The sequence below is a fragment of the Lissotriton vulgaris genome, chromosome 7 (assembly GCF_964263255.1).
Source record: "Lissotriton vulgaris chromosome 7, aLisVul1.2, whole genome shotgun sequence".
NCBI lineage: Eukaryota > Metazoa > Chordata > Amphibia > Caudata > Salamandridae > Lissotriton > Lissotriton vulgaris.
In genome coordinates this window covers 1349080760-1349107144 of record NC_141695.1, presented here as the reverse complement: position 1 = coordinate 1349107144, position 26385 = coordinate 1349080760, and the positions used below count along the sequence as shown (strand labels likewise).

Sequence of the window (26385 nt, the reverse complement as noted above, 5' to 3'; positions counted from 1 at the left end):
CATGGCATCTTTAGTCCTTCATACAATGGATATTCTATTTACGAATACAATGTATTTAGTCGGGGTTCAGGAGGGCAGCTTCCCAGGAGCATCTTCTAGTCAGTCAGCTCCTTGGCAATAGTCCTAAGGTCACTGCTCCGGAGATTTTGCGATTCTCGCGCAGTCGCAGTTTCAACAAAGATGGAGTACAGCATTATGCCACAGGCCAAGTTTCACAGTGTAACATGAAATGAAAGAGAAACAGTTTTAGAGTACAGAATAAATGATTATACTGTATACCATGAATTTCTACACTCTACCCATTACTTCATAATAAACAATAGCATTAGGATTAGGCAGAACGAACAGCTTAGCAAAAGCAACACTGCAAGCCTCTCGCATGTGAGAACACAAAACAGCCATTTTAGCACTAGTGCGCAGATGCGAAAGGGTTCCCTCCAAAGCTGCGAGTAAGTCATGTCACGTGGGTATGACAGACGCATGCGCAGTAGAAATTCCCTGGTAGCAGCAGCCATTTTACAAGCAAGCGTATTAAGATTAGAAAACACATAAGCAAGCTTCACTCGGATTCCCAATATAGATGAAGAAGGGGTAAATTAGTAAGACAAACATGTTGATTACATAGTTAGGGTTATTTGAGGCTCATGATAAAAGCAAGTCGCTTTACGTGCGAATCCTTGCTCCATCATACAGAACACTGAGGATTCCTAATATTTAATCTCCCCCCTTTGTAATGAGAACACAACAAATGAAGCCATTCTTACATTTTAATCTTTCAAGCAAAGTGTTATGTTTTATGTTTAAATCTGTTTATTGAAACTAAGTTTCATGATTAACATCTCTTTACCATACGCGCCCAATATTTCTTAAGTTATCAATATAAGAAGCACATAAGTATCCAACATCATAGTACATCGTGGGAGAAATTGTATGGTAAATTCAAACAGTGGGGCATCACGTTAATATCTCTATATATATTTAATGCCAATATAGATGTGATGCATATAATTTAAATTCCGAGACGTAACATAGCAATAAACACAGTATATTGCTAGGACACCTAAATATTGCGTACTGAGCATGTTTACATTGAGGTGTGTTTAACCAGAGAATCCCCAGTGCAGGCAATGTGCAGGAGAAAAAAAGAGATTCCATACAGTTCATTACTTTTCTGTCAACAATAACCATGACAATGAAAGAGGGTAAAGGGAGAGAAATCCAATTGGAAAAAAGAGGGGAAAATAAATCTTAGCGCAGCTCAACCTTCAGTTGCTGCCAAAACCCATACATCGTCCCAAATGTCACATTCAAAATATGTGGGGCATGATTAGAGGGGGAAAATGTAGCAAGGGGCCAACAAACGACAAGGTTATCCCATCAACATTTAAATAAGAGCCGAGGGGGAGGGGACACTCCAATAATTCCGTTGCTTATTACAGCAGGTTGTTAGTCATATCGATGGGTTCTGGTACACCTGCGGTAAAGGCTCAGCCAGCATATCTTCCAATGATATAGATTGAAGCGCTCTGTACAAGTGGATAATGCTATTGTGACGGCATGCCAGTATGTGTGTAGTAATGGTCAGGCCCACAGCATATGTAATAGGTCTGCATTAGTACATGAGCTTCTGATAGATACATCTGCCTTGTGGATTCCTCACCTTGTGAATATCCCCCTGCGTCAGCAACGTTCAGAAAATTATATGTAGCACGCCGGCGTGGACGACGTCATAGGAGCACGGCATCGCGCGTGACTCCGTCTGACGTCACTGACTCCTTATTAGGCCTACGTCGGCGTGATGACATCAGTTCCCTTTTTCCAGCGTCGTCGACGCTAACGGTTTCTGGGATCTTCCGTGATTCAGATAGTAACTTGTTGCTATTTTGTGTTACTGTTTCTCTGTCGAGTGTCTGTTCTTCGTCGAGGATGTCGTCGAGGAAGACTGGGTTCAAACAGTTCAGATCGTGTGCTAGGATGATGTCGATTACCGATCCGCACGACGATTGTTTGTGGTGTCTTGGATCGGACCATGATGTCAAGAGCTGCAGATCCTGCTTCAAGATGAACCCAAAGGCTCTACTAGAACATGAGGCGAAACTTCTGCTGGCAAGGTGAAAGGAAAAGAAGCTGGAAGGTCTTCGATGTCAACATCTGGACGTTCGACGTCAAAGCAGAAGTCGAGGTCGAGATCGGCTTCGAGGTGGAGGTTCAGAGTGAGGTCGAGGTCCAGATCGAAGTCGACTTCGGGTCAGACTTTGGGTTCCTCGAAGAAGAAGCACAAGAGGAGGAAGCATAGCTCAAGACATCACTCTGGCAAAGAGTCTTCGGATTCGAAGAGGAAGTCTTCTCGTAAACATCACAAGGACTTTGTGTCACCTTCACCTGAGCGATCTCGTGAGATTTCCCCGGATCCGGAGCAAGAACCGAATCCGCATTCGCGTCATTCTTCGGCGCATGAGGAAGACGAGGAGATTCCTCGGGCACCGACTCCGGTGGTAAACCCAGAGGACCAAGAGGGCCAGGAAGAACCGATGCCGGAGCAGCCGATGGGTTCGTACCCTCCCTTTCCTGGTCCTGGACAGGACCCCTCGAATTTCCTAAATGCCATGTTTGGCGTTTATACAAGGGCAATGTACCCCACTGGTGCACCGGCTGGTCCCATGGGTCCTTTGTCTTTTAACTTGGGTGTCCCTCAAGCTTACGCTCCAGCACCTTTTATGCCGTTTATGCCGACGCCTTATGCACCTTGGCTCGGTACGGCGCTGCCGAGGTCATTGATTCGGCACACGGCTTCGCCAGCTCCGGAGCGACCTCGAGAACTGGATCGAGGTACGACGCCGGTTCGAGATTCTCGTCCTCCAGCTGTCCCGGCTCCTCGTTCGACGCCGGCTCCGGCTCCGTCGGAGTCGTCGCCGGATCCGACGACTTCGATTCGTCTGGAGTGGTCGAGGAGCAGAGCTCAACGCCTCATGGAGGAAAAGGAGTACGAAGATCCTGAAGTAGAGGAAGGAGAGCTTCTGGATCAAGGGGACTGTTTTGAGGACCTAATTAGTGTTAGTGGCCTGGAACTCTCTCCTGAGTGGGGTTTACCATCAGTTTCTGATGCACCATCTAAGGACGTGGCACCCTACCATGTCGTCATTAAGAAGGCTGCGGAGCTGCTTAATCTTACTTTACCTACCGTTGAGTTCAAGCCTAACATCCTCACGGAGGTTTTGCATTTGCCTTCCTCTATTATAGAGCCTACACTCCCATTCACTGGCTTTGACTGAGCCAATAATGGAGGTATGGAAGAGCCAATTGACTGCTCCTTGCGGTATCCAGGTCGGTGGCAAGACGTTATAGGGTGGCACCTGGTGACCCTGAGTTTCTGTCTTCGCATCCTTTACCGGAAAGTCTGGTTGTGCAGGCCGTTTGTTCCAACAGGTCTGCAGGTTCTTTTCCACAGGTGCCAGCAGACAAAGACTCTAAAAAATTGGACCAGTCTGCAAAAAAGATTTTTTCCTCGGGTAGCATGGCTCTTAAATCTACCAATGCTACTTGCCTGCTGGGGAGATATATTCATGCATTGATGGACTCTGTGAAACAGTTGTCAACTAAGCTTCCAGAGGAAGATTGAAAGAACTTCAATGAAGTAGTCTCTGATACTCAGGCAGCGGCCCTCCAGGTTATTCAGAGTGGCATGGACACAACGGACTCTGTGGCCAGGATAATGGTCTCTGCTGTTGCCACGAGAAGAGCCGCATGGCTTAAGTCTTCTGAATTTTCAGCAGATGTACAGTCTACTCTAATAGACTTACCATTTGACGGAACTGGCCTCTTTGGAAAAAAAAAAGCGGATGTAGCGTTGGAGAGGTTCAAAGATAGCCGGGCGACGGCAAGATCTTTGGGCCTGCAGGCTAGAGGCTCTACCACCAGGAAGTTTAGGGGATTTGGTAGATCCACTTTTCGTCCCTATAAACAAGGCCAGCAGCAGCAGCAGAACCCATTGTATAAGTCTTACAGAGGTAGACAAAAGAGTTGTGCTCGTGGACGCCAAGCCTCCTCCTCCTCTACTTCCTCCTCTAACAATCATCCCCCACCCGCAGCAGCAAAGCAGCCCTAGATCCGCCATTCCGGATCATGCCGGTCCAGTAGGGGGTCGGCTTACTCATTTTCTACGGGATTGGGAATTGGTTACATCAGATCTTTGGGTTTTCAATCTCGTAAAAAATGGGTATGCACTTCCTTTTCAGGAGTTCCCTCCCAATTACCCTCCTTGCCAAGGTTATTGTTCGGAGGACCACCTGCTTCTCCTGCAGGAAGAAGTCCTGGCACTGTTCAGAAAAGGTGCTATAGTGATGGTTCCAGAGCAGGAAAGGGGTCAGGGGTGCTACTTCCAGTATTTCCTGATCCCCAAGAAGGATGGCAGGTTACGTCCAATCCTGGACCTCAGGATTTTGAACCTCTATCTCAAACAGGAGAGTTCAAAATGCTCACACTTGCACAGGTTCTTCAAGCGCTGATGGAAGAAGACTGGATGGTGTTGATCGACTTGCAGGATGCGTATTTTCACATCCCCATTCTGAAGTCGCACAGACAGTATCTCCGTTTTACGGTGGGATCGCAACCCTACCAGTTTGCGGTCCTTCCGTTTGGGCTTACTACTGCGCCTCGAGTTTTCACCAAGGTGATGGCTGTGGTGGCTGCACATCTCAGAAGGTCGGGGATTCCAGTATTCCCGTACCTGGACGATTGGCTGATCAAAGCGGAATCTCCAGAGACAGTGCTCCGTCATCTGCAGGAGACAACTCAGTTGTTACACAGGTTGGGTTTTTCAATAAATGTACCCAAATCTCACCTGGTGCCCTCCCAGCGCAACCTGTTCATAGGTGCGGTACTGGACACAACTGTGTGTCGTGCATTCCCTCCTCCTCAAAGGATTCGCGACATACAGGAAATGATTCCCTTGTTTTGCAATGAAGCGGTCGTTCCAGTCGTGAAGGTTCTTCGCCTGCCCGGTCTGATGGCTTCTTGCATTCTATTGGTCAACCATGCACGCTGGCACATGAGGGCACTCCAGTGGTGCCTCCGCAGGCAGTGGCATCAGCACAACGGAGATCTCAGGGAGTCAGTCAGGATCTCCAGAGAAACTGCGGCGGATCTGTCTTGGTGGAGCGTGGAAGGCAATCTGTCTCAAGGGAAGCATTTTTAACTACCTCCTCCGGTGGCCACGCTGATAACGGATGCATCCACTCTAGGGTGGGGTGCACATCTGGGGGATCTGGAGGTCAAGGGTCTTTGGTCTCCAGAGGAAAGTTTGCTTCACATCAACCTTCTAGAATTGCGGGCAATACGTCTGGCGCTCAAGCCCTTCCTCCCTTCCCTTCGCGGTCAGTCAGTTCAGGTCCTGACGGACAATACGACCGCGATGTGGTATATCAACAAACAGGGAGGAGTGGGGTCGTGGTGTCTCTGCAGAGAGGTCTGCGACTCTGGTCCTGGGTTCAGGACCATCAGATTTGTCTGATGGCAAATCACCTGGCTGGAGTTCTGAATGTACGTGCAGACAGACTCAGTCGGCGGTCCTCGGCCGATCACGAGTGGAGGCTCCATCCAGAGGTAGTTCGCTACATCTTTCGGATGTGGGGAACTCCTCGGGTGGATCTGTTCGCTACTCATGAGAATGCTCACTGCCCGTCATTCTGCAGTCTCCAGTTTCTGATGCAAGGAGCCTTGGGGGACGCGTTTCAGTTGAGTTGGGGAAGTCAACTCCTTTACGCGTTTCCTCCCATACCTTTGATTCCTCGGGTTCTGAGGAAGATTCGCCAAGACCGGGCCCAAGTCATATTGATCTCCCCGGATTGGCCAAGAAGGGTGTGGTACACGGATCTTCTCCACCTCTCCTCTCACCCGCCGCTCCGTCTCCCTTTCAGGGCAGACATCCTCTCTCAGATGGAGGGGCAGGTTCTACACCCCCACCTCCAGACATTACACCTTCATGCCTGGAGATTGAACGGGGCAACTTGAATTCATTTTCTCTCCTTCACGATATGGTGGATGTCATTCTTTCTGCCAGGCGTGACTCCACTAAGTCCATCTATTCTTATAGGTGGTCTAAATTTGTCTCTTGGTGTGGTGAGAGGGCTGTTGACCCTTTGAAGGCTCAATTGTCTCACATTTTACAGTTTGCTCTTTCTCTGGCGCAGCAAGGTTTTGCTGTTGCCACAGTCAAGGGTTATCTTTCTGCTTTATCAGCATTTCTCTGTTTGCCGGATCAGCCCTCTCTTTTTAAGTCTCCTGTGGTTTTGAGATTTTTGAAGGGTCTTACAAATAAGTTCCCTCCTACTCCTTTCATTGTTCCTCATTGGGATTTGAATCTTGTTTTAACCTATTTAATGGGTTCTCCCTTCGAACCCTTGCACAAGTGTCCCATGAGGCTTTTATCTTTTAAAACGGTCTTCTTGGTTGCAGTGAGCTTCAAGCTTTTAGTTCCAAGCCCCCATTCTTGACTATGCATGCTGAAAGAATGGTACTCAGGACCAGGGCTGCTTTCCTCCCTAAGTTGGTAACTTCCATCTAGGACAATTCATTACCCTTCCTACCTTCTACCTCCCCCTCACCCTTCCAAGGAGGAGGAGAGGCTTCATCGCTTGGACCCTAAGAGAGCAGTCAGTTTCTATCTCGATAGGACTAAAGACTATCGTATGGATGATCAGCTCTTCGTGGGTTTTGCTGGCTGCAAAAAGGGCAGAGCTGTGCACAAGCGCACACTTTCCAGATGGATAATCCTGTGCATCAAGATTTGCTACTCTCTGGCGGGTAAGGACCCTCCTGAGGGTATCAGAGCTCATTCAACTAGAGCAAAGTCTGCAACATCCGCTTTGTCTAGAGGTGTTCCTGTTGAGGACATTTGCAGAGCCGCGACTTGGGCCTCCCTCCACACTTTCGCGAAGCACTACTGCTTAGATACCGAGGTGAGGAGAGACGGCCACTTTGCGCGATCTGTCCTCCAAGATTTTCTGGTATAGCAGAGTGGACACCCTCCTCCGGGAGTGGGGACTGCTGTGGGACTCTATTCACAAGGTGAGGAATCCACAAGGCAGATGCATCTATCAGAAGAACAAGTTACTTACCTTCGGTAACGCTTTTTCTGGTAGATACAGTATCTGCCTGTGGATTCCTCACTGACCCACCCGCCACCCCGTTGTCCGCTCCACTATACTTGTATTTATGTATTCATATGCATGTTTATGATTGAAATTTATATTTGGTTTACAAACCTTAGCTACACACTGTGTGTGTGCAGTTTTTAGGATTTTATGTACTGTGTACAGTGTATATGTATATATCTTCTGTCATTGGTCTGTCCAGGTGCCTCGAAGGCACGGAAAAAAGGGCGGAACTGATGTCATCACGCCGACGTAGGCCTAATAAGGAGTCGGTGACGTCAGACGGAGTCGGGCGCAATGCCGTGCTCCTATGAGGTCGTCCACGCCGGCGTGCTTCAAAGAATTTTCTGAACGTTGCTGACGCAGTGGGATATTCACAAGGTGAGGAATCCACAGGCAGATACTGTATCTACCAGAAAAAGCTTTACCGAAGGTAACTAACTTGTTCATCTGTGTCATGCAGCTCTTGTTGTGTGGTAATACCTGTTGATGTTGGCAGAGGTAAGGTAGGCCCTGTGTAGTATGTAGAAATGAAAGAGCTTAAAACTGGTGTTTAGTGGGATGTGACAGGGACTCTCTAGAATTGCACTCCATTCCTGGTCAGTATAGAGACGGGTCATGTTAGTCTCCCATCGACGACGGAGAGTGAAGAGTTGCGGGGCAATGTGGTAGTGCAGAGCATCGGCAAACCAGCATGTGAGGTGTCTGCCCCCACCTATCACCTGTAAGTATTGGACTATGAGGTGTGTTGGAGGTTCGGATGTTATGTCACCACAGTGCTGCATTAGTATGCCCAGCAATGATTTGTGAAGAAAAATCTGGCCCGTGGGTAAACTATCTTCCTCCATTGAAGTGTCATAAGTTCCTAACACTCTCTCTTTGTATAAGTCACCCAATGAGCTTATTCCCGCTGCATGCCAGACCTCCAGTTCCGCCACCACGTTGATCCGGGTGTCCTGGGATTACCTAGTAATGCAAGTCCTGGTGTGTATGGGAGAACCTGTTTAGTGATATTTAGGCATCTGCTATAGCATCTATATGCCACACCCAGTAGTAGCAAGTCAGGTTTACTTAGCCTCGCGCAGGGGTGAAACGGGTGTGCTATATGTGTTGAGGATTGCTCTGGTTGTAACTATGTCTGATAGGTGTAACCCCACTAGCCATTGCGCAATCCATTGGATTTTGGCAACCAGGTAATAATGTTCAAATTGGGGGGCTGCAAGGCCATCCAGGTTGGTGGGGGGGCAGAGTTTTGCCAAAGCAACCATACATCTCAATTTATTCCAAATGAAGTCACCTGTTTTTTGAATTTCTGAAAAAACGTAGTTGGTATGTATATGGGTAGGTTGGTGAAGAAATATAGTAAACGGGCAGCACCACCATTTTTAAGAGAGCCCCTCTTCCCATGACCACTAGATGTAATATGCACCAAAACGTCATCTGAGGATGGAGCGCAGTGATTGCCCGCAGAACGTTGCCCTCAAACAAATCTGTCATACTATGATATATTTCTATGCCCAGATATTTGCATGTGCGCATATAGAGAACACTAGACTTCAGAGTAGATGGGGGGGGGGGGGGTCAGGTATACGCCACTGGATTCTCTAGATACGCCTGAGGGGCCTCGTAGGGGTTAGTTAGCGGTTTTGACAACGGGTCCCTGCAGGATAATATTCAAGAAAAGCCAGGTGAGCGTTAAAGCTTGCTCAAATTGCGTCCACCATGCTAGCCATCTAAGCTACCAGCAAAATGTTATTTGTTAGTGTTGAATGAAAGCAACCTCTTTTAGCAGGACTGGGTACTCACTTTGGTTAGCATTTTAGCAGCCCAGTGAAAAGTAGCATACTGACGCGGTGAGCTGCATTGTTTGTCTTTTCTCCTTCAATACATTTTAGGTTTAAAGCATTTTTATTAAGACAAAAAACATGGGGAAAGGGGATAGGAGGTTAGGGTTACATACAATGCAGTAAAGAAAAAGATGCAATTCAGGAGCGATGGCAAAGAGCAGTTCAATGGTTCAGAGGAAGAACACAGTAAATGAAAAGTGGACAAGAAAAAATGCAGTCAGTGTAACCTCCGTGCGCATATCCAACACTCCACAGCTAAGCAATGAAACCCAGTAGCAATCTCACAGAGTACAACCCGTCCCCCCCCGTCCCCCGTCCCCACTAAAGCAGGAAAAAGAAAAGAAAAACAACACCCCAACTCCCCCGTCCGATGGCTCCGCACTAAGACTATCCACCCCAAAAAGCCCGCACCCCCCTCCCCAGGACCCCGCCCCTCAATCAATCTAGTCCGCCGGGGTCACCGGTGGCGTCAGCCTAAGCAGTCTAAGGTACCTCGGGCATGTGAGTTCCCGGAACACGGTGGACAGCAGCGCTAGGAAGGGTTGCCATAGCACTTCAAATTGGTCTATCTCCCCCGCCACCGTAAGCGACAACTCCATACCCAACACGTGCCAGAGCCTATGCAACCAACCCGTGATGGAGGGGGCAGTGGTGGTGCGCCAGTGGATAAGGATATTCTGGACCGCAGACCCCAGCGCAATCGCGATCTGCCTACCCCTGCGGGACTTCAGTGGGTACATTAGGTCATTGGGGAGGCCCAGTAATACATACGCCGGGAAGCGCGGCAGTTCTATCTCAAAATGCTTATCCACCTCGTCCAAAACCTCCTTCCAGTAAGCGGTCAGCACTGGACAATCCCAGAGAATGTGTGAGAGGGTACCCTCCCGCCCGCAACCCCGCCAGCACCCCTTGTCAGTATGTCTATGCATCTCATACAGTCGCTCCGGAGTGTAATACCAATAAGTGGAGACCTTAGTAAAGGTCTCCGTGAGGCCCGTGTGGTATGCAGAGTGCCGCGCCCGGTATGCAATTTTGTCCCACTCCTTGTGGCTTAGTGTCCTGCCCAATTCCCTGTGCCAGCGCTCCCTCCCCGGGTTATAGTAATGAAACGGCGGGGGTTGTAGGTACTTATACAAATCGGTAATCAGCTTGGCATCGGAGGTACGGGTCACCAACCACCTCTCATACGGCGTAATTTGACGAGCGGCAGCGTCGCGCACCTGGGGTTGGAGGGCCCAGTGCCGAACCTGCATGTAACGCAATCTGTCCAGCTCTGTCAGGCAGCACGCCCTCCGGCCCATAGATCTGGAAGAGCACCCTGCAGCCCGCAGTCACCCAATGGGAAAAAGCCCCCGGCTCCATCCCGGGGGAGAAGCCCGGGTTACCTGCTATAGGTGTGAACGGCGAAGGGAAGGTGGTAAGGCCCCGGTCCTCGCATACTGCGTCCCACACCCTCAGGGGGACCCGTGTTATAAAAGAGGCGTAAAGGTTGGGAGGGCTATGCGCTCGGCGCAAAAATGGCACCTCCTGCAAAGTGCGGCCCGCCACCGCCTGGTCTTGAAAAAGCCAGTGTTTATCGGACTCCCACTTGCTCCACTCCACTAGATACCGCAGCTGCACCGCCTGAAAGTATTTACGGAGGTCGGGGATACCAAGACCTCCTGCCTCCGGGGCAAGTGTGGAGAGTACTCTCTTCATCCGCGGCTTGCGGCCCTGCCAGACAAAGCGGGAGATGTCAGCCTGCGTTTGTCTTATCCAGCCCACTGGGGGTTGGAGAGGCAAGGCGCGGACAAGATACAGTATCTGAGGCAACACCGTCATCTTAACCGCCGCGATTCTACCCAGCCAGGACAGCAGGCCCTTGCTCCAGCGGCCAAGCTCCTCCTTGATCTTCCTGCTGAGGGAGGCGTAATTAGCCGCAACCATCTCTGATAATGTGGGCGCCAGCAGAATCCCCAGGTATGGCACCGTGGACGAGGACCACTGCATGGGGAATAGTTGCTGAAGATCCCTTCTAGTAGCCGCAGCTAGGGACACATCCAGCGCCACCGATTTGCCCATATTCATTTTGAAGCCGGCCACACGTGCAAAGGTGTCCAGCTCGCGGATGCATGCAGGTAGCGACCTCCTAGGGTCGTCCAAAGTCAACAGGACATCATCTGCATAGAGGCTAACCGTATGGACATATTGGCCCATTTTAACCCCAATAGCGTCAGGGTTGGTACGAATCCTCTGAGCAAACGGCTCCATATAAAGGGCGAACAGAAGCGGCGAGAGGGGGCAGCCCTGCCTCGTGCCTCGTTCAATGGCAAAGCCCTTGGAGCTACACCCATTGACCCGCACCGATGCTGAAGGATGCCTATAACAGTTAAATACCATGGTGCGGAACTTATCGCCGATTCCCAGTTTCCTGAGAACCAGTTCGAGGTACGGCCAATGAACTCTATCGAAGGCCTTCTCCGCATCAACTGACAGCAGCATCCGCTCCCCCGGGATCCGCGAGGCCTTCTCCAGAACATGCGCCACCCGTTTGGTATTGTCAACCGTCTGTCTGCCGGGCACAAAGCCAGCCTGGTCCGCCTCCACCAGTCCGGGGAGATGTTGGCCTAGCCTGGACGCTAGAATCCCCGTATACAGCTTGAGGTCGACATTCAAAAGCGAGATGGGTCGATACGAACCACATAGGGTCCGATCTTTCCCAGGTTTCGGGATAACCGAGACCGTCGCGCTCAGGAGATCCGGTGGGATGGCTCCCGGTTCGGAGAAGGAATTAAATAGCCGAGTAAGAACAGGGGCTACAGTCGTGCAAAAGGTCTTGTAAAACAGAGACGTGTACCCATCAGGGCCCGGGGCCTTACCATGCTTCAGCCGCGCTATAGCGGAAATCACCTCCTCCACGTGAATAGGCCGCTCTAGATGGTCCGCCTGAGCAGGATCCAGCACCGGAAGGGTCACCGACTCCAGATAGTCTTCGGCGGCTCACGGCGAGCAGGGTTCCTCAGCATACAGCGCCTCGTAGAAGCTGCGGAAAGAGTCCGCCACCTCTGCGTCCCCGGAAACGGTCACCCCGTCCGCACCCACCAGCTCCCGCACGACGCTAAGCTGTTGCGCGACCCGGAGCCGATGTGCCAGGAGCTTACCACACCTATCCCCCCCTTTATAGAAGGCATGTTTCAGGCGCAAGGCGGCATACTCCGCCCTATCAAGATCCAGTGCCGACAGGAGTTTCCTCGCTGCCTTCAACTGTCTCCACACCCTCGGAGCCCCCGTGCGGCGGTGGACCTGCTCGAGCTCCCGGACCTGAACGGTCAGCTCGTCCCTCTTCCGTTGGCGCTCCCTGTTTTCGGCCGAGGAGATGGAGATAAATTCCCCTCGGAGGACTGCCTTCAATGCCGCCCACTGTGTCGCCTGGGAGGTGTCGGTGTTGTTATTGTGAATCAAATAGTCCTGAATGACCTCCCCAATGCGTTTCACTACAGACTTTTTGTGCAAAAGGGTATCTCGAAGGCGCCAGACCCCCCGAGAGGGAGAGGCCGCCGGCCACTTGAAGACGCCAGCGACTGGTGCATGATCAGACAGGGACAGGACCCCAATGTCCGCCGCTGTAGCGGCAGCGTGCATCGGACCACTCACCAGGAGATAGTCTAGTCGTGCATAAGTGCGGTGTGCGTGTGAAAAGTAGGAGTAGTCCTTATCAGAGGGGTGCATGGAGCGCCAAAGGTCGTGCAAATCCATTTCCGCAATCCGGGCCCTCCCAGCCTGGGACAGTTCCCCCGCCTGCGGAAAGCGCTGCGCCGACCTGTCCATCACCGAGTCGAAGACAATATTAAGGTCACCCCCCAAGATGACATGGCGGTCGGGCGAGGCAGTGACGTCCACCAACACGGAGTCCAAGAAACGTTCTTGGTGGTCATTTGGGCTATAAACAGAGCCAACCGTGAACGTTATGCCTCCCAGGCGCATGCGATAGGCAAGAAGCCTCCCCCTCTGTTCAGCGTACTTATACAAAACCTCCACCCTAAAGGAGCTCGCTAGAAGAATGGCCACCCCCGCAGTCTTGTTCGCAGCCGAGGAGAAGAACTGGGTGGGGAACTTGGCAGAGCGCAGCCTATGGCAATCCCGGGACAATAAGTGGGTCTCCTGCAGGAGGCAGACGTCCGCCTGCGTCCCCTCCAGCAAAGATAAGATCGCTCTGCGCTTCACAGGGTTATTCAGGCCCTTAACGTTAAGGGTCACTACTTTTAGAGATGACATTCTTCTCGGGGATCAGGGACGCTATGCACAGGGCAAGGGACCAGCGGGAGGGGCGCGCGGGGCAGCAACGCAGGCGAAGCCAAGTCAGGCTCAGCGCGGGCACAGACAACATCAGACGGGACCCCCTTAACAGCAAAACAACCCTTACACCCACCCCAAACACAACCATGGCAACTAGCCAAATGTAAACTTAAACACCCCATTGTCTCAGTCTGGCCCCAGAAGGGGCAAGTCCGTAGAAAGAAAAAGCAAAGTGGATGTTCAGCCACTCACCTCTATCCTCTCCCTCCCGACCTCCCCGACCCGAACCAAGCATCAAAGAAGCTGAGAGTATCTCCCCCCGGAGTAAGTGTTAGGCCGTCATGGCCACCTCGGGGGAGCCGGCCGAGCCCCCAGCAGCTGCCCTCAAAGCGTCGGCCATGTCCGCCCTGATGGTAGGGGAGTCCGGGCGTCCTGCACTGGCCGCAGATTGTCTCCTCGTCGACCGCCGCCGGCTCCGTCGCTCTGAGCGCCTCCATGACGGTGTAGCTCCTTCCTCCTCCGCCGCCGTAAGCCCCAGGACCCCACAGACGTCCTGCAAAGAACGCAGCTGATGCAGCACCCCATTCCACCGGAAAATCAGGCGGAAGGGATGTCCCCAAGAGTATGGCGTCTCGTGTTCGCGCAGAAAGTCAGTGGCAATCCGGAAGGACCTGCGTTTCTGCAGCGTGATGGCGGATAGGTCCTGATAGAGCGCCACAGGCCGGTCCCGGAAAGTCAGGGGCTGTTTCCTGCGGGCCTCAGTCATGATGCGTTCCTTCAGCGGGAAGTCGGGCAAGAAAGCCAAAATGTCCGGTGGGGGCGCCGATGACTGGCGCTGTCGGCCACCCCTGTGTGCCCTATCAATGCGAATAGGGAAGTCCGCCGCCTCCCCCAGGATCTCCCGGAACAGGCCTTGTAGATAGCCCACCAAGTCGGTCCCCTCGTCCGCGGGTGGCACACCACGTACCCGAATGTTATTCCTCCGTGACCTGTTCTCAAGGTCCTCGGAGTGGGCATGGAGCTCAACACACTGCTCCCGAAGGCGGAGAACGTCCTGTTGCAGATGGACTATCTCTTCGTCCCGGCGCTGGGCCGCCGTTTCCACCGTTTCAACTCGCTCGCCGAGGCCCTCCACCTCTCTACGCACTTCACGGACCTCACTGGCCACTTCCCGCTTCAGCGTTTGGAAGTCCTCTTTGAGGGAGCTAAACAGTTCTTCCATAAAGGACCTCGTGACCGGTGGCTCCCCTCCATTCGCATCCGCCGAGGCCCGGGAGGATCCCGGCGACGGCTGTGTCCTGTCCCGCAGTTGTTGGGCCCTGCCAAGCATGTCCGGCAGGGTGCGGTCCCCCTTCCTCGAACCGCCTCTTCCAGCCATCGCAGTCGTTGCAACCGATGAATGGGCACAGGGTCAGCCGCCCCGGGGATGCCCAGCCGCCGGCAAGCGCCCAATGCGGGGATCTCCTGGCAGGCAAAGTCGCTGCGCCACAAGCGACAAAATGGCGGACCAGTCCGGGCACTGCCAGCCGCGGCGCCTCAGCCGAGACGGCAGCGGAGAGCCAAAGCAGGGGGTCCCCCACCAAGACGCCTCACAGAGAGGGAGCCCAGCCGCGGGCCCAGACTCCCGCAGCAAGGGGTTGCAGTGGAGGCCGGCAATACTGATCCCTCGGGGACAAAATGGCGGCAGGGTGGGGCAGAGCTGAACGGCCAGGTCCGGCGACCCCACCGGGGGTCCCCCAGAATCACAGCAATCGGAGACGTACCACAGCCAGTGTTCGTGCAGTCACATAAAGGGGCCCAAATGGTCCGTCCTTAGCAATAAGTCCACAAAGCTTCGTCTACTTGGGCCGGGCCCACACAGCGTGGGGCACCGCCGACACAAGTCCGGGCGCCAGAGCACACGACCAAAGTCCACCGTGCCGCCAGGGCCCTGCCCGCAGCGCTCCTCTATTCTTCGTCGAGCTATGGGTCCGGCTCCTTCCCGGTCGTCAGCTTTCAGCACCAGGCCCAGCCAAAGCGTCCGGACAGCGCTCCACCTCGCTCCGCCTCCCAGGCTCCCCGTCTCTCTCCGATCTCGAACGGGTTTGGAGACACTTTTCACGAGGCGATCAGGGCCAAAGTGACATCAATATGTGCGCCTGGTGCTCCGCTACTCTCCTCTCACACGCTGAGCATCAACGGGGGGAGATAAGCGTAAGAAAAGGGCTCGAGCTCAGTCGGGCCGGAGGAGCTGCGGGAGGAAGCGTCCGCTCACCCCGCCATCTTTGCCACGCCCCCCCCTTCAATACATTTTAAATGCCATTCACACATACTGTGACCGTTCGATTTCTCTGAGAAATTGAAATAGATCCAACATAGCAAATTTAGAGCTAAGTATTTAACAAGCTATCCAAAAGAATATAGCCTTATGTGAACACGAATATAATGCTATTGTTTTACACTGTTTTAAAACATTTGGAAATTATAAGCATACTATACTGACCCCTCCCCCCCCCCCCCCCCATCTGTATGTTTAGTAAACTGTTTAAATAAGCAGAACCAATTTCATTTGCCTTCGAGATAACTCCGCAAATTAAGCACTCGATGCAGGATATAATCTACAGATTAACCTATTAGGAGCAGGCTCACCCCACCATTCTTCCATGATTGATAAAATTACTACAATTGAGTAGTAATGTGAACATGTTATTTACAGATGTATGAAATTGGTAAGAAGTGGTAGCAAGTACAATACAAAACAACTAATGATTACTTTTCCAGCATCTTCGGTATTAACAATGTGGGCTGGATATGAGTAGTGCGCTGGCAGATGTGGTCCCACAATAGTTTAACCAAAAATATTGTCTGACTTAAAAATTGTGTCCTAAATAATGTTTTGAAGTTAGTAATAAAACACCTACATCCAATGGCCAATATGTTTGTGAATAATATGTAGGACGTAATGTTATGGTCAAACACTATTTTTCCTAGTGATATTTTAGCATACTGCTGTTCAAACCTCCAATGTCCGGCCATTTAGTCCAAAGTAAGTGTTCCGTTTGAACATTTGATTACATTTTTGTAGCATTAGAGGATATACTCTCTGCTTGTGTGCAGACTTTATAATTAGGGGGCATATTGGTTGGAGCCCTCTATAAAGGAAAGAGCTGTAGGCCCTGCCACTTGATTGGCTGTAGGTCACATTATGAAGACTGGTTGTATGTTGCCTAGGGCCGTTTTCAACTTTGAGTGTAAAGGTACACTGCCATATTAGCACTAATTAACTATGGTTCCCAGCCAAACGGTGGAGAATAATTCAAGCATGTGAATTTGTGAAAGGTACCTATGCTGGAGAACCGAAGTAACAGTTAAGTATTTCCCTTCTACTTGCCACCCTATGGCCCTTTGACAGTTCAATCACCCCCACATTCCTGGCCTTCTGCTGGAATTTGGCAGGGAGTGGATTAGATAAGGCTGTCAGTGGGGTGGCGTTAAAGGCAGCAGTACCGCACTACATTGCTCATTTCCTTTGGCACATTAGCTCAGGGTCTTCCACAACTTTATATGGGCCTTAAGGGGTGTGCAATGTTCTTGCCTAGGCTTGGGGGTAAGGAGGTAAGTGTGCTAAGCCCCAGCACCCTTTTCACCCTACACAAGGACCCTTTCTTCTTCCTTTTTGACCATTGGGTTGGGAGATGATGATGGGGACAACTACTATTAGGATGGCAGACAAAGAAGCATGGTGCCGCAGGATCAGAAGAAAAGCATGGAGGGTTCTTTGGACATTTAAGAAGGTACTTGCATTCCCCTATGGACATTGATCCCCTTGTATTCTCAGTTGAAATTATTTACTTTCTAATATGTTGCTTAGCAAAAATAGTCTGTTTATCGAAGGCTAGTCTGAATAATTACCAATAAACACTTGATCAAACATAATTCTTGTATTAATTTTTTGTATCTGACGAGCACTACTTTTTTCCTTTGTTTTCAGACCTATGCAGAGATGGACCCCACCACAGCAGCCCTGGAAAAAGAGCATGAAGCGGTCAGTAGAGCTCTGTACTGGTCTCAGGTGGAGGGGGGTCTAGGGGGGGTTCCGAATATACATGCTGAGGTTTGGGGGTCTAGGGTGAATTAATGCTCATTCAGATGTTTTAGATGTAAGATGGTCTTTAAACCATTCCTTGGGAGATGCACATATTTTATGGAACTTTTATTGCATGTTCCGTTCCTTTTTTTAGGTCTCGCCTACGCAGCGCGCATTCGCTGCATAAGAGGACCTTTAGCCGTCGCTCTGGTCATTTTCAAGCACTGCACTTGTGGCGGCTTCCACCTTGCGGGAGCGTGCAGGGGTGTGCCACAAGCATGAGTGCAGTGCTTGAAAATAAGCAGACTGCTCTCCCAAGCGCGTGCGTGCACCTCTTTCCTTCTCCACACGTCCCGTCCACTGACTCGCTCTGCCTTCTCCGTCTCCTTTTTGCTCGTTTGCTCTTTTTCCCTCTCTTGGTTCAGCCGCGCATCTAGCCCAACTCTACTTCTCAGTCTCCTTTTTGCTCGCTTGCGCTTCTTCCCTCTCTCTTTTCAGCCACGCAGCTCACCCAACTCTACTTCTCAGTCTCCTTTTTGCTCGCTCGTGCTTCTTCCCTCTCTCTTTTCAGCCGCGCAGCTCGCCCAACTCAGTTTCCACATGTTCAACACTGCTTCTAATCGGCAACTTTGGCGGCTGCACTTTTCTTCTTGTTTGTCTTGCAGTTTTATATAGCTCTAACTCGACCCGGAGGTATCAGGGCGCTTTACACGAGCACCAGCTGTTCCAGACGGGCACATCTATGTTTTGTTAGGCACGGGGAGATGAAGTGATTTGCCCAGAATCACAAGAGGTTGAGCCGCAGAGACTCGAACCTGGTTACCCAGCTTTGAGGTCGTACGCTCTAACCGTTAGGCCACATCTTAATGAGTCCAGTCTGCAGAGATAGGGGCCCCTGTACTTACTTACACTCCAGAGTGTGTCACTCCTGGGCATGTCACTCTTAAGTTTGTCAGTCCTGTGTGTCTCTCCTGAGGTTGTCACTCCTGGATGTATCACTACTGGGTGTGTCATTACTGAGGGTGTCACTGGGGGGTGGGGGAGAGCAAACAACCCTGTACTTGTCACTGTGTTCTATTTGTATGCCGATGCTTGTTTAAACCTGAGAGGCACATTTGACACGTACTGTAATGTACAAACTACGCACAATCCGTCACGCTCAGACTTCTGAATGAAAGGCACCTACCGTTGAATAAATGAACACTGATCGTGTCTCCCAGCTGTTTCACGTGCACCCCCCACACAGTGCAGTGCTTCGATGCGCACCCTCTGAGCTTTGTAACACTCACTTGCAGCCTCCGACTCTGTACACTTCCAGAGCCACACTCCTATTCCTATGTGTACCTCTCCTCCTTCAAAGAGGGGCCCGTCCCCGGCCACACGCTTTCTCAGCGTACTGAAACTCCCCTGCATCTCTAGCTCCTCTTTACTCCTCTTGGCGCTATATCGTATGCTACGGGAGCAGGCGCAATGCTGTGACGTGAACAAGGGAGGGCGCCTCATTTCCTCACAGCTTTGATAGTTAGCAATCGGAGTTTGTCAGGTATGTGAGGAGGGGCACTGACCACCAAAAAATACAATAATTCTGTTTTAAATGCAAGACTGCAGCTGTACCACAACTACAACGTGTCAACATTGGTAGTCTTAGGCACACTGTTGACACGTTCTGTAATGTGCACACCACGCACACACTTGACACGTATTGTAGTGTACACACCACGCACACACTTGACACGTACTGTAATGTACAAACTACGCACAATCCGTCATGCCCAGTCTTCTGAATGAAAGGCAGCTACCATTGAATAAATAAACACTGATCGTGTCTCCGAAGTCCGCACTCACAGTGAGGACTCTAGAACTTTCCTTTCAGAAACTGTTGCTAAGCTCGAAACTGCATTAAAGTTTTGCAAGATTTGACTCCCCCCTAACCCACAGCTCTTACCTTCATTAGGTACGCCTTCTGTGTTGTGTGCCGTTCTCATTTTACACTTCACACTTTGTAGCACACAGTGTAGACAAGGGTATTCATAAACAAGTGTAGACACTTTCTAAACAAAAGGGGTCATACGTGGTACGGCGAAGTGGCAAACCCTCTGCAAGGGTTAACTGGTCACCTTTCAGTTGACGATTGCTGCATTCGGGTGTTAAACTGGTACTAATGAAGTGCGACTTTGCTCATACACTATTAGTAGTTGTTAAACTGACAAAAAACTGGAATATTACTGCTACAAAATGTACCACATTATGTTATATATTTGACTTTTCTAGGCGCATAATTATTTCACAACCCTATTCTTCACTGCTACTTAATGCTAGTGGCCGTGCTATAGTGCTTTATAGTGTTTAATTAGGTAATGTAAGAAATACCTCATGGGCAGATATTTCTATTGTTCTGGCGTCCATCTGGCACTGACCAACTATCGCTATCTTGTACTGTTAGTAACTGCGGCCTCCGTGGTGGTTCTTTCTGGCATATCTGTATGTCATAGAAATTTTCACCATTCAGAAATAAATAAATCTAAGGGGAAAGTTGAAAGAAGTGAAGCGAGACAGCAGCTCAAGTATTTAGGATTAACAAGTCAGGATTCACGGTGTTACAATTAGCATGAATCACACAGCAGGAAGCAGCTACGGATAGGTCACATTATAGTACTTGGTGTCATGTGACACAGAGCACCACCCTCTGACACAAATGTCATCTGATAAGTAATGTGAACCCTTCTCCCGACCATAATAACAAAAAGATACAACCAGGCCTGTACTGGCCCAAAAGCAGCAGCAAATGCTGCTCAGTGTGCACATTCACCTCTCTTGCTAATAACAAAGATTACTGCCTTCGCTATTGAAAAACATCGCCAATAGGTCTCGCCTTTGGGCCCTTATAAGTATTTAGTTATGCAGCACAATATCCTTGGTTCAACATAATCAACCGTTGCATGGCTAAACACTTATAAGATCCCGAAGGCGAAACCTATTGGCTATGCCAATGCTTGATTAGAAACTTTAGGGCAGATGTACGACCGTTTTTTACGGTCGCAAATGGAAATTCGGCCTGTTTGCAACCGCAAAAAAGGTTAGCCCCATGTACAAACCATATATTGCGAGTCCCTAACCTATTAGCAACTCGCAAAATATGGTTTGTGATTCGCTATTAGGAAAGGGGCGTGCCAAAGGCGTCCCTTCCTAATAGCGAGTGCAAAGGGCATGTCCTATTGTTTTGCGACCGCATTTGCGGTTGCAAATCACTCGCAGTTTACCACCCTTTTCAAAAGGGTGGTAAACCATTCGCGGTCTGGAAGGGGTCCCTAGGGGACCCCTTCCCCTTGGTGAATGGGTGCAGAAATATTTTTTAGGAGCAGGCAATGGACCACTGCCAGCCCTTAAAAAAATGAAACTGAAAACTAGATATATTGGAGAAAAAACTGCTTTATTGAAAAAGCACTCACAGACATGGTGGTCTGCTGACCCCAGTAGGCCCCCATCCCTGTGAGTGCTAACCATTCCCAATGGGGTTGCAAATTGTGCTTGCCTCATGAATATTGATGGGTTTGCAATTTGGGACCCCATTTGGGAATCGCAAACAATGTCTGAGACACTGTTGTACATTGCATTTCGCGACTCGCAAATTGTGATTCACAAATCGACGCAATTTGTGAGTTGCAAAATGCATGCCTAGTACATCTGGCCCTTTATTTCCATTTGAAATGATTTCTTATTCCGATGACATAAAAGACGCTGGTTGGTCATGTAATTTCTCAAACATAGTCCTGAGGTCATTTATTCTGCTCACTGGGTGGGAGGGGGGCTGTAGCTGTCACTGATATGCGAACTAATAACCTGTTAGCTGTAAAAAAAAGTGGTTTATTTTTAAATTCGCTGGCTTGACCACTTTATACAACAATTTAAAAGAAAGTTGCCACATTTGCTGTGGTTTGTCAACTGAATATCACCTGCCCAGGTCTCATATGGTGCTTTCAACTTCTTTTCTTCTGATAGCACCAGGATCTGGTACCAGACAGATAATTCTTTCTTTTTCGGGCCTCATTCTGTATTTTCTTTTCGAACTCCCAAGTGCCTCCTCCAATCTCTCCCTTGTTTGCCTCTCCCCAGGATAGAAACTGTAAGTATTTAAACCTTGAGAGGGACCCCCTGTCTTAGCTGTCAAGATTTCCAATGGGACCACCTCTTTCCCCATCGCTCGATCCCTGCTCTCTTTAGAGGAATGTTTAGCTGATCCGGCAAACACTCTGGAGTGCCTGGCGAGTGCCATTTTGGTTCTCCATCCGAGTAGTACCCCATTCTCTGTATTTTCCTAATCCCTACCCAAAGGATAAGTGCTGCCTTTATTGTCTTCGGTCTGACTTTTTAAAAGTTTTTTTTGCACCGAATTTGTAAAGGAACCCTTTCTTTCCCCACTCCTTACCATCTCCTCCAACAACCCGCCCCATACGATGGGACCTGGTGTACTTAGAAGAGCAGTTCATGAACTGAAATGCCATGCAGTATAACCTTAAGTCCGGGAGTGCCAACCGCCCTTCTGCCAATTTTTGTCGGAGTTTATTCCATGACATCCGTGCCCCCCTAGCTGCCCAGACAAAGCTGCCAAGTTTGCTCTGTATTTTAGCTATCAACCCCATGGGGAAAGCAAGAGGAATACAATTAAAAAGGAATGTCAGCTTAGGAAGCAGCACCATTTTTATTAGGTTTACTCTTCCATATATTGAAATTGGGAGGTTCTTCCATCTAGAGAGTGTTTTTCTCTGTCTTTTATCAAATTGTGCTGAGGAATTCTCTCTAATACATTAATGATACTTATTCCGTAGTATCTGATCTCCCCCTGGACATTTCTCCTCCAATCAAGAACATTCCACCACATTATCCCTGTTTTCTCGTTATTGACTAGATATCCTTTGAAGGCTCCATACTCTTTCGCTAAAAACTCCACCCTAGGAATTGTGACAGCCAGATCAGCTGTATATATTATAAGGTCATCTGCATATAGTGCGATTTTCTTTTCACATGCGCCTGCCTTAAAAGCAATAACCTGTTCATCCTGACTGAGTAAATCAAAATCAAAGATTAGGGAGTATAGAGTACTGTGGTGGATACATCCTCCAAACAAATTTTAATGAAACAAAAGGAACCACTTTAAAGGGGATTATTGTCTGCCTAGAGATGCAAGGCATTCACAATGTTTGTTAAAATACCCCTCACACTCCAAAAGGACCCTTGGTGTCATGCTTCATCATCGAGGTCTTCCCGCCCCGCTGCTGGACGGGAAGTGCTGCGACGAGCGACTACGCTGGAGCACTGATATTTCTAAGTGCTATGTGAGGTGTACTTGTTGTGAGTGAAAAAAGGGTCAGAGGATTGATGAAAAAGTGATGCTAAAAAATACCTGGCCTTATGAATTCAAAAAAACTTTATTCGGTCATAGGCTGGTATTATTAACAAGCATTGGAAATGCAATAGGTCTCGCAATAGAAAAGTTTGAGCTTTTGGTGTGGTAAATGTAAATATTTTTTAATTTTTGTTTATGTTTTGCAAATTATGAAAGTATTAATTTTGTTATTTGAAATGCCAATAGTTATAAATTTAGCAAATGTTACATCTATAGCATTAGTAAAGGTACATGTTTAGTTTTCCCCTGTCTTCCATGTATTGATCTGACAAATCACAATATTTTCAAAATGTGATAAATAATACGTTTGCAATGCAATAGGGCTCGCATTAGTAAAGTTAGAGGTATTAGTATTGTAAATGACACATTTTTTATTTATGTTTTTGTTTTGAAAATAACGAAATTACTAACTTTGTCATTTACAATGCCAATCGTGTTAACTTTTGCAAACGTGACACCTATAGCATTTGTAATGCGATATGTGTTGTATTTACATGACTTAGATGTATTAATATTAAAAATAACAATGGGTTGTATTTTTTCCAATATTTAATACTTAAATAAAAGTTATTGTAATTTATAATGGCAATAGCTTAAACTTTTGCAAATAACTTTTTGGAAGATTATGTTTAGTGGATTTTATTGTGATGAAAATACAAGAACAGAAGTGAAATATTAACCTTTTTTGTGACATTTGTAATAAAGTTTGAAACATTGAGAGAACATATTTGAATCAGTTGTTGAATGGTTGCACAGATTGATGCTGTGGTGGCTCTGAATGATGTTGTGGCGGCGACGAGTGATGCTGTGGCGTTCAGTGATGCTGTGGTAGCGCATAGTGGGCGAGGGATGGAATGTGGGCGAGGGATGGAGTGTGGGGCGGGGGAGGGATGGAGTGTGGGGCGGGGGAGGGATGGAGTGTGGGGCGGGGGAGGGATGGAGTGTGGGGCGGGGGAGGGATGGAGTGTGGGGCGGGGGAGGGATGGAGTGTGGGGCGGGGAGGGATGGATGGAGTCGGGGATGGATGGATGGAGTGGGGGGATGGATGGATGGAATGGGGGGGATGGGTGGATGGAGTGGGGGAATGGATGGATGGATGGAGTGGGGGGATGGATGGATGGATGGAGTGCGATGGATGGATGGAGTGGGGGAGATGGATGGATGGAGTGGGGGGATGGATGGATGGATGGATGGTGTGGGGTGGATGGATGGTGCCACTGCACCTGCTGCACCACTGAATCCGCGCCCCTGGCTGCAAAGATTCAAGAATATGGGCCACACACTTCATTGCTACATCGTCGAAAAAAGGCACACATTTGAAAGTCGAGTGAATTAGGCCCGATTTCACCACTAGATCTCAAAGAAAATCATTTTCATAGAAACAGAAAGAGACTGTATTCGATAAAATGCGGTAAAACATGATGTACAGAGCAGTCACTATTTACGTCAAGCCCAAATTAATAATATAGTATAAACTGCATCTCTAATATTCATTTTTGGTCCCACTAGGGTACAACTTAGATGGTAACTTTTTGTTCGATGTCATTGCCCTCCTACAGATCACTCAACAAGGATACATCATGTGTACTGATTGTTTTTGGGCCGGTTTTGAGGAGGGTCCCTTAGGACAGACAGCAGGTTCCCACCTGACATCAACGTAACAAAAGCAGGGCACCATTAATACAGTTAGTTCTCTAGTACACACCAGCCTAAAAGTATCCATAAAAGTGATACCTAACATCACTGTGCATTTAAGCAATGACTTCGGGATTGCGTTGCAAAACTCCCATCCCAAATAGGCATCACAACGCCATCCTAACTGTCTTGTTTTCTCTTTTTTTACTAAAATCTTACCAGGTCAGATGTAGTTTTGTTTAGATTTGCTAATTTTCCTTCTCCCGTGTACTCGTTTACATTCAGGCCCCTTTCTCCAGCCGAACCACATGACCGTCTTTAAAGGGTCCGAGGTCGGGATGTTATCAGAGACAGTGTGCCCTGTGAAAAGACTGGCTGATGGAGAGATAAGAGGTAGCTGCCCCGCCCAGTCTCTCGGGGGCTGGGAGCCACCACACACCTTTGATGTCTCCCCTCCCATGACAGATAAAGCAGACCAGAACCAACTGTAAACTGCTGAGTAATGGCATCACTGCAAATCACTCCAGGCCCGAGGTGTCATGGGATGCCAGCTCCACAAACGGTGAACCCGAGCAGAGTCACACACATAGCACTGAGGGCTTAAAAGGTGAACAAGCATTGGAAATGCAATAGGTCTCGCAGCATTAGAGTTAGTGCTTTTAGAATTGTTTATGGGTTTTTTTGTAAATCTTTAGCATTTTTGTTTCCTGTAGCCAATGCTAAAGAATTAAAAAAAAAAAAGCCATAAATATTTCTAAAAGCTCTAACTCAAATGCTCCGAGACCTATTGCACTGTGTGAGGGTGAGGGGTTGAGGGTGAGTGAGGGTGAGTGAGGGTGAGGGTGGGTGAGGGTGAGTGAGGGGTTGAGGGTGAGTGAGGGTGAGGGGTTGAGGGTGAGTGAGAGTGAGGGTGAGTGAGGGTGAGTGAGGGTGAGTGAGGGTGAGGGTGAGTGAGGGTGAGTGAGGGTGAGTGAGGGTGAGGGTGAGTGAGGGTGAGGTATTGAGGGTGAGTGAGGGTAGAGGGTGAGAGTGGGTGAGGGTGAGTGAGTGTGAGGGTGAGTGAGGGTGAGGCGTTGAGGGTGAGTGAGGGTGAGGGTGAGTGAGGGTGAGGTGTTGATTTGAGAGTAAGGATGGAATATTATTATGCTTCATGATGTTGTATGCATAGCCATTATGGCGTCTATTGTCCGATTTATGTTACAAAGATTGCATCTGCTATATTATCACAGTGTAAGTTATATGTTTATTAATATATTAAAGTAGTCCTACTACTTTACAACCTAAAAGCTAGCACGTTCCCTTTTTATGTCTCACTCTCAACTGTAGCGAAAGACATGAACGTCTCAAGACCACCCACATACTGTGTGTTGCCAACTAACCCAAAACTGAAGTGGGTGAAATAACAACAGCTAATTTATAATCGTTGCACTGCAATGCATTGATGAAGTCTAAAAGCACTGAAACACATTACTATTACCTTGATCAATGGTACTATGGTAGTATACTCAGAAAAAGGGTAGGCTGAATTGCCACAATTCACATAAATGATGAGGAGATGTACACTGTTCTCTAAGGGAGGTGCTGAAACTTGCTATGCTTTCACAATAGTGATATAAATAAACATAGTCATCTTGTCGTTACACTTTAGAAAGAACGCATCACATTCGTTTGCTATTTATTAATATTAGCCTTCGCTAGGAAGGTCGAGACTCCCGAACCTGGGACTTACCCCGTCCTCAGATGGTCTTTTAAAATCACAATTCCCTATGCCTTGCTTCCGACTCCTAAACATTGCTCCTAAAACTGAAGGCTGTGGGAACCAATCCAAAAGCAAGTTTACAGGACTGACAAGCTAAAGGGCTCCACTAGGCGTCGCCGGGAGACGGACAAGGTCCATCATAGCCTAGAATTGGTGGAAGTCAGAAAAGATCCACCCCGGAAACTAAGTTCCCAATCTACCGGAAGTGCCCGCCCCCACCTTTGCGGAAACAACATTTTAAAGCGCCC

General features: G+C 49.0%; 1 protein-coding gene across 2 annotated transcripts in view; it reads left to right on the top strand.

Annotated features, from left to right (window-relative positions):
* KAT8 (lysine acetyltransferase 8) overlaps positions 1 to 26385 on the top strand; it is a 346163-nt gene that overhangs the window by 71329 nt on the left and 248449 nt on the right. For both annotated transcript variants that reach the window (XM_086932009.1, XM_086932010.1), the window contains exon 4: positions 17244 to 17297. In XM_086932009.1, coding sequence (XP_086788135.1) covers positions 17244 to 17297 — 54 coding nt within the window. The remainder of the gene's footprint in view (positions 1 to 17243; positions 17298 to 26385) is intronic.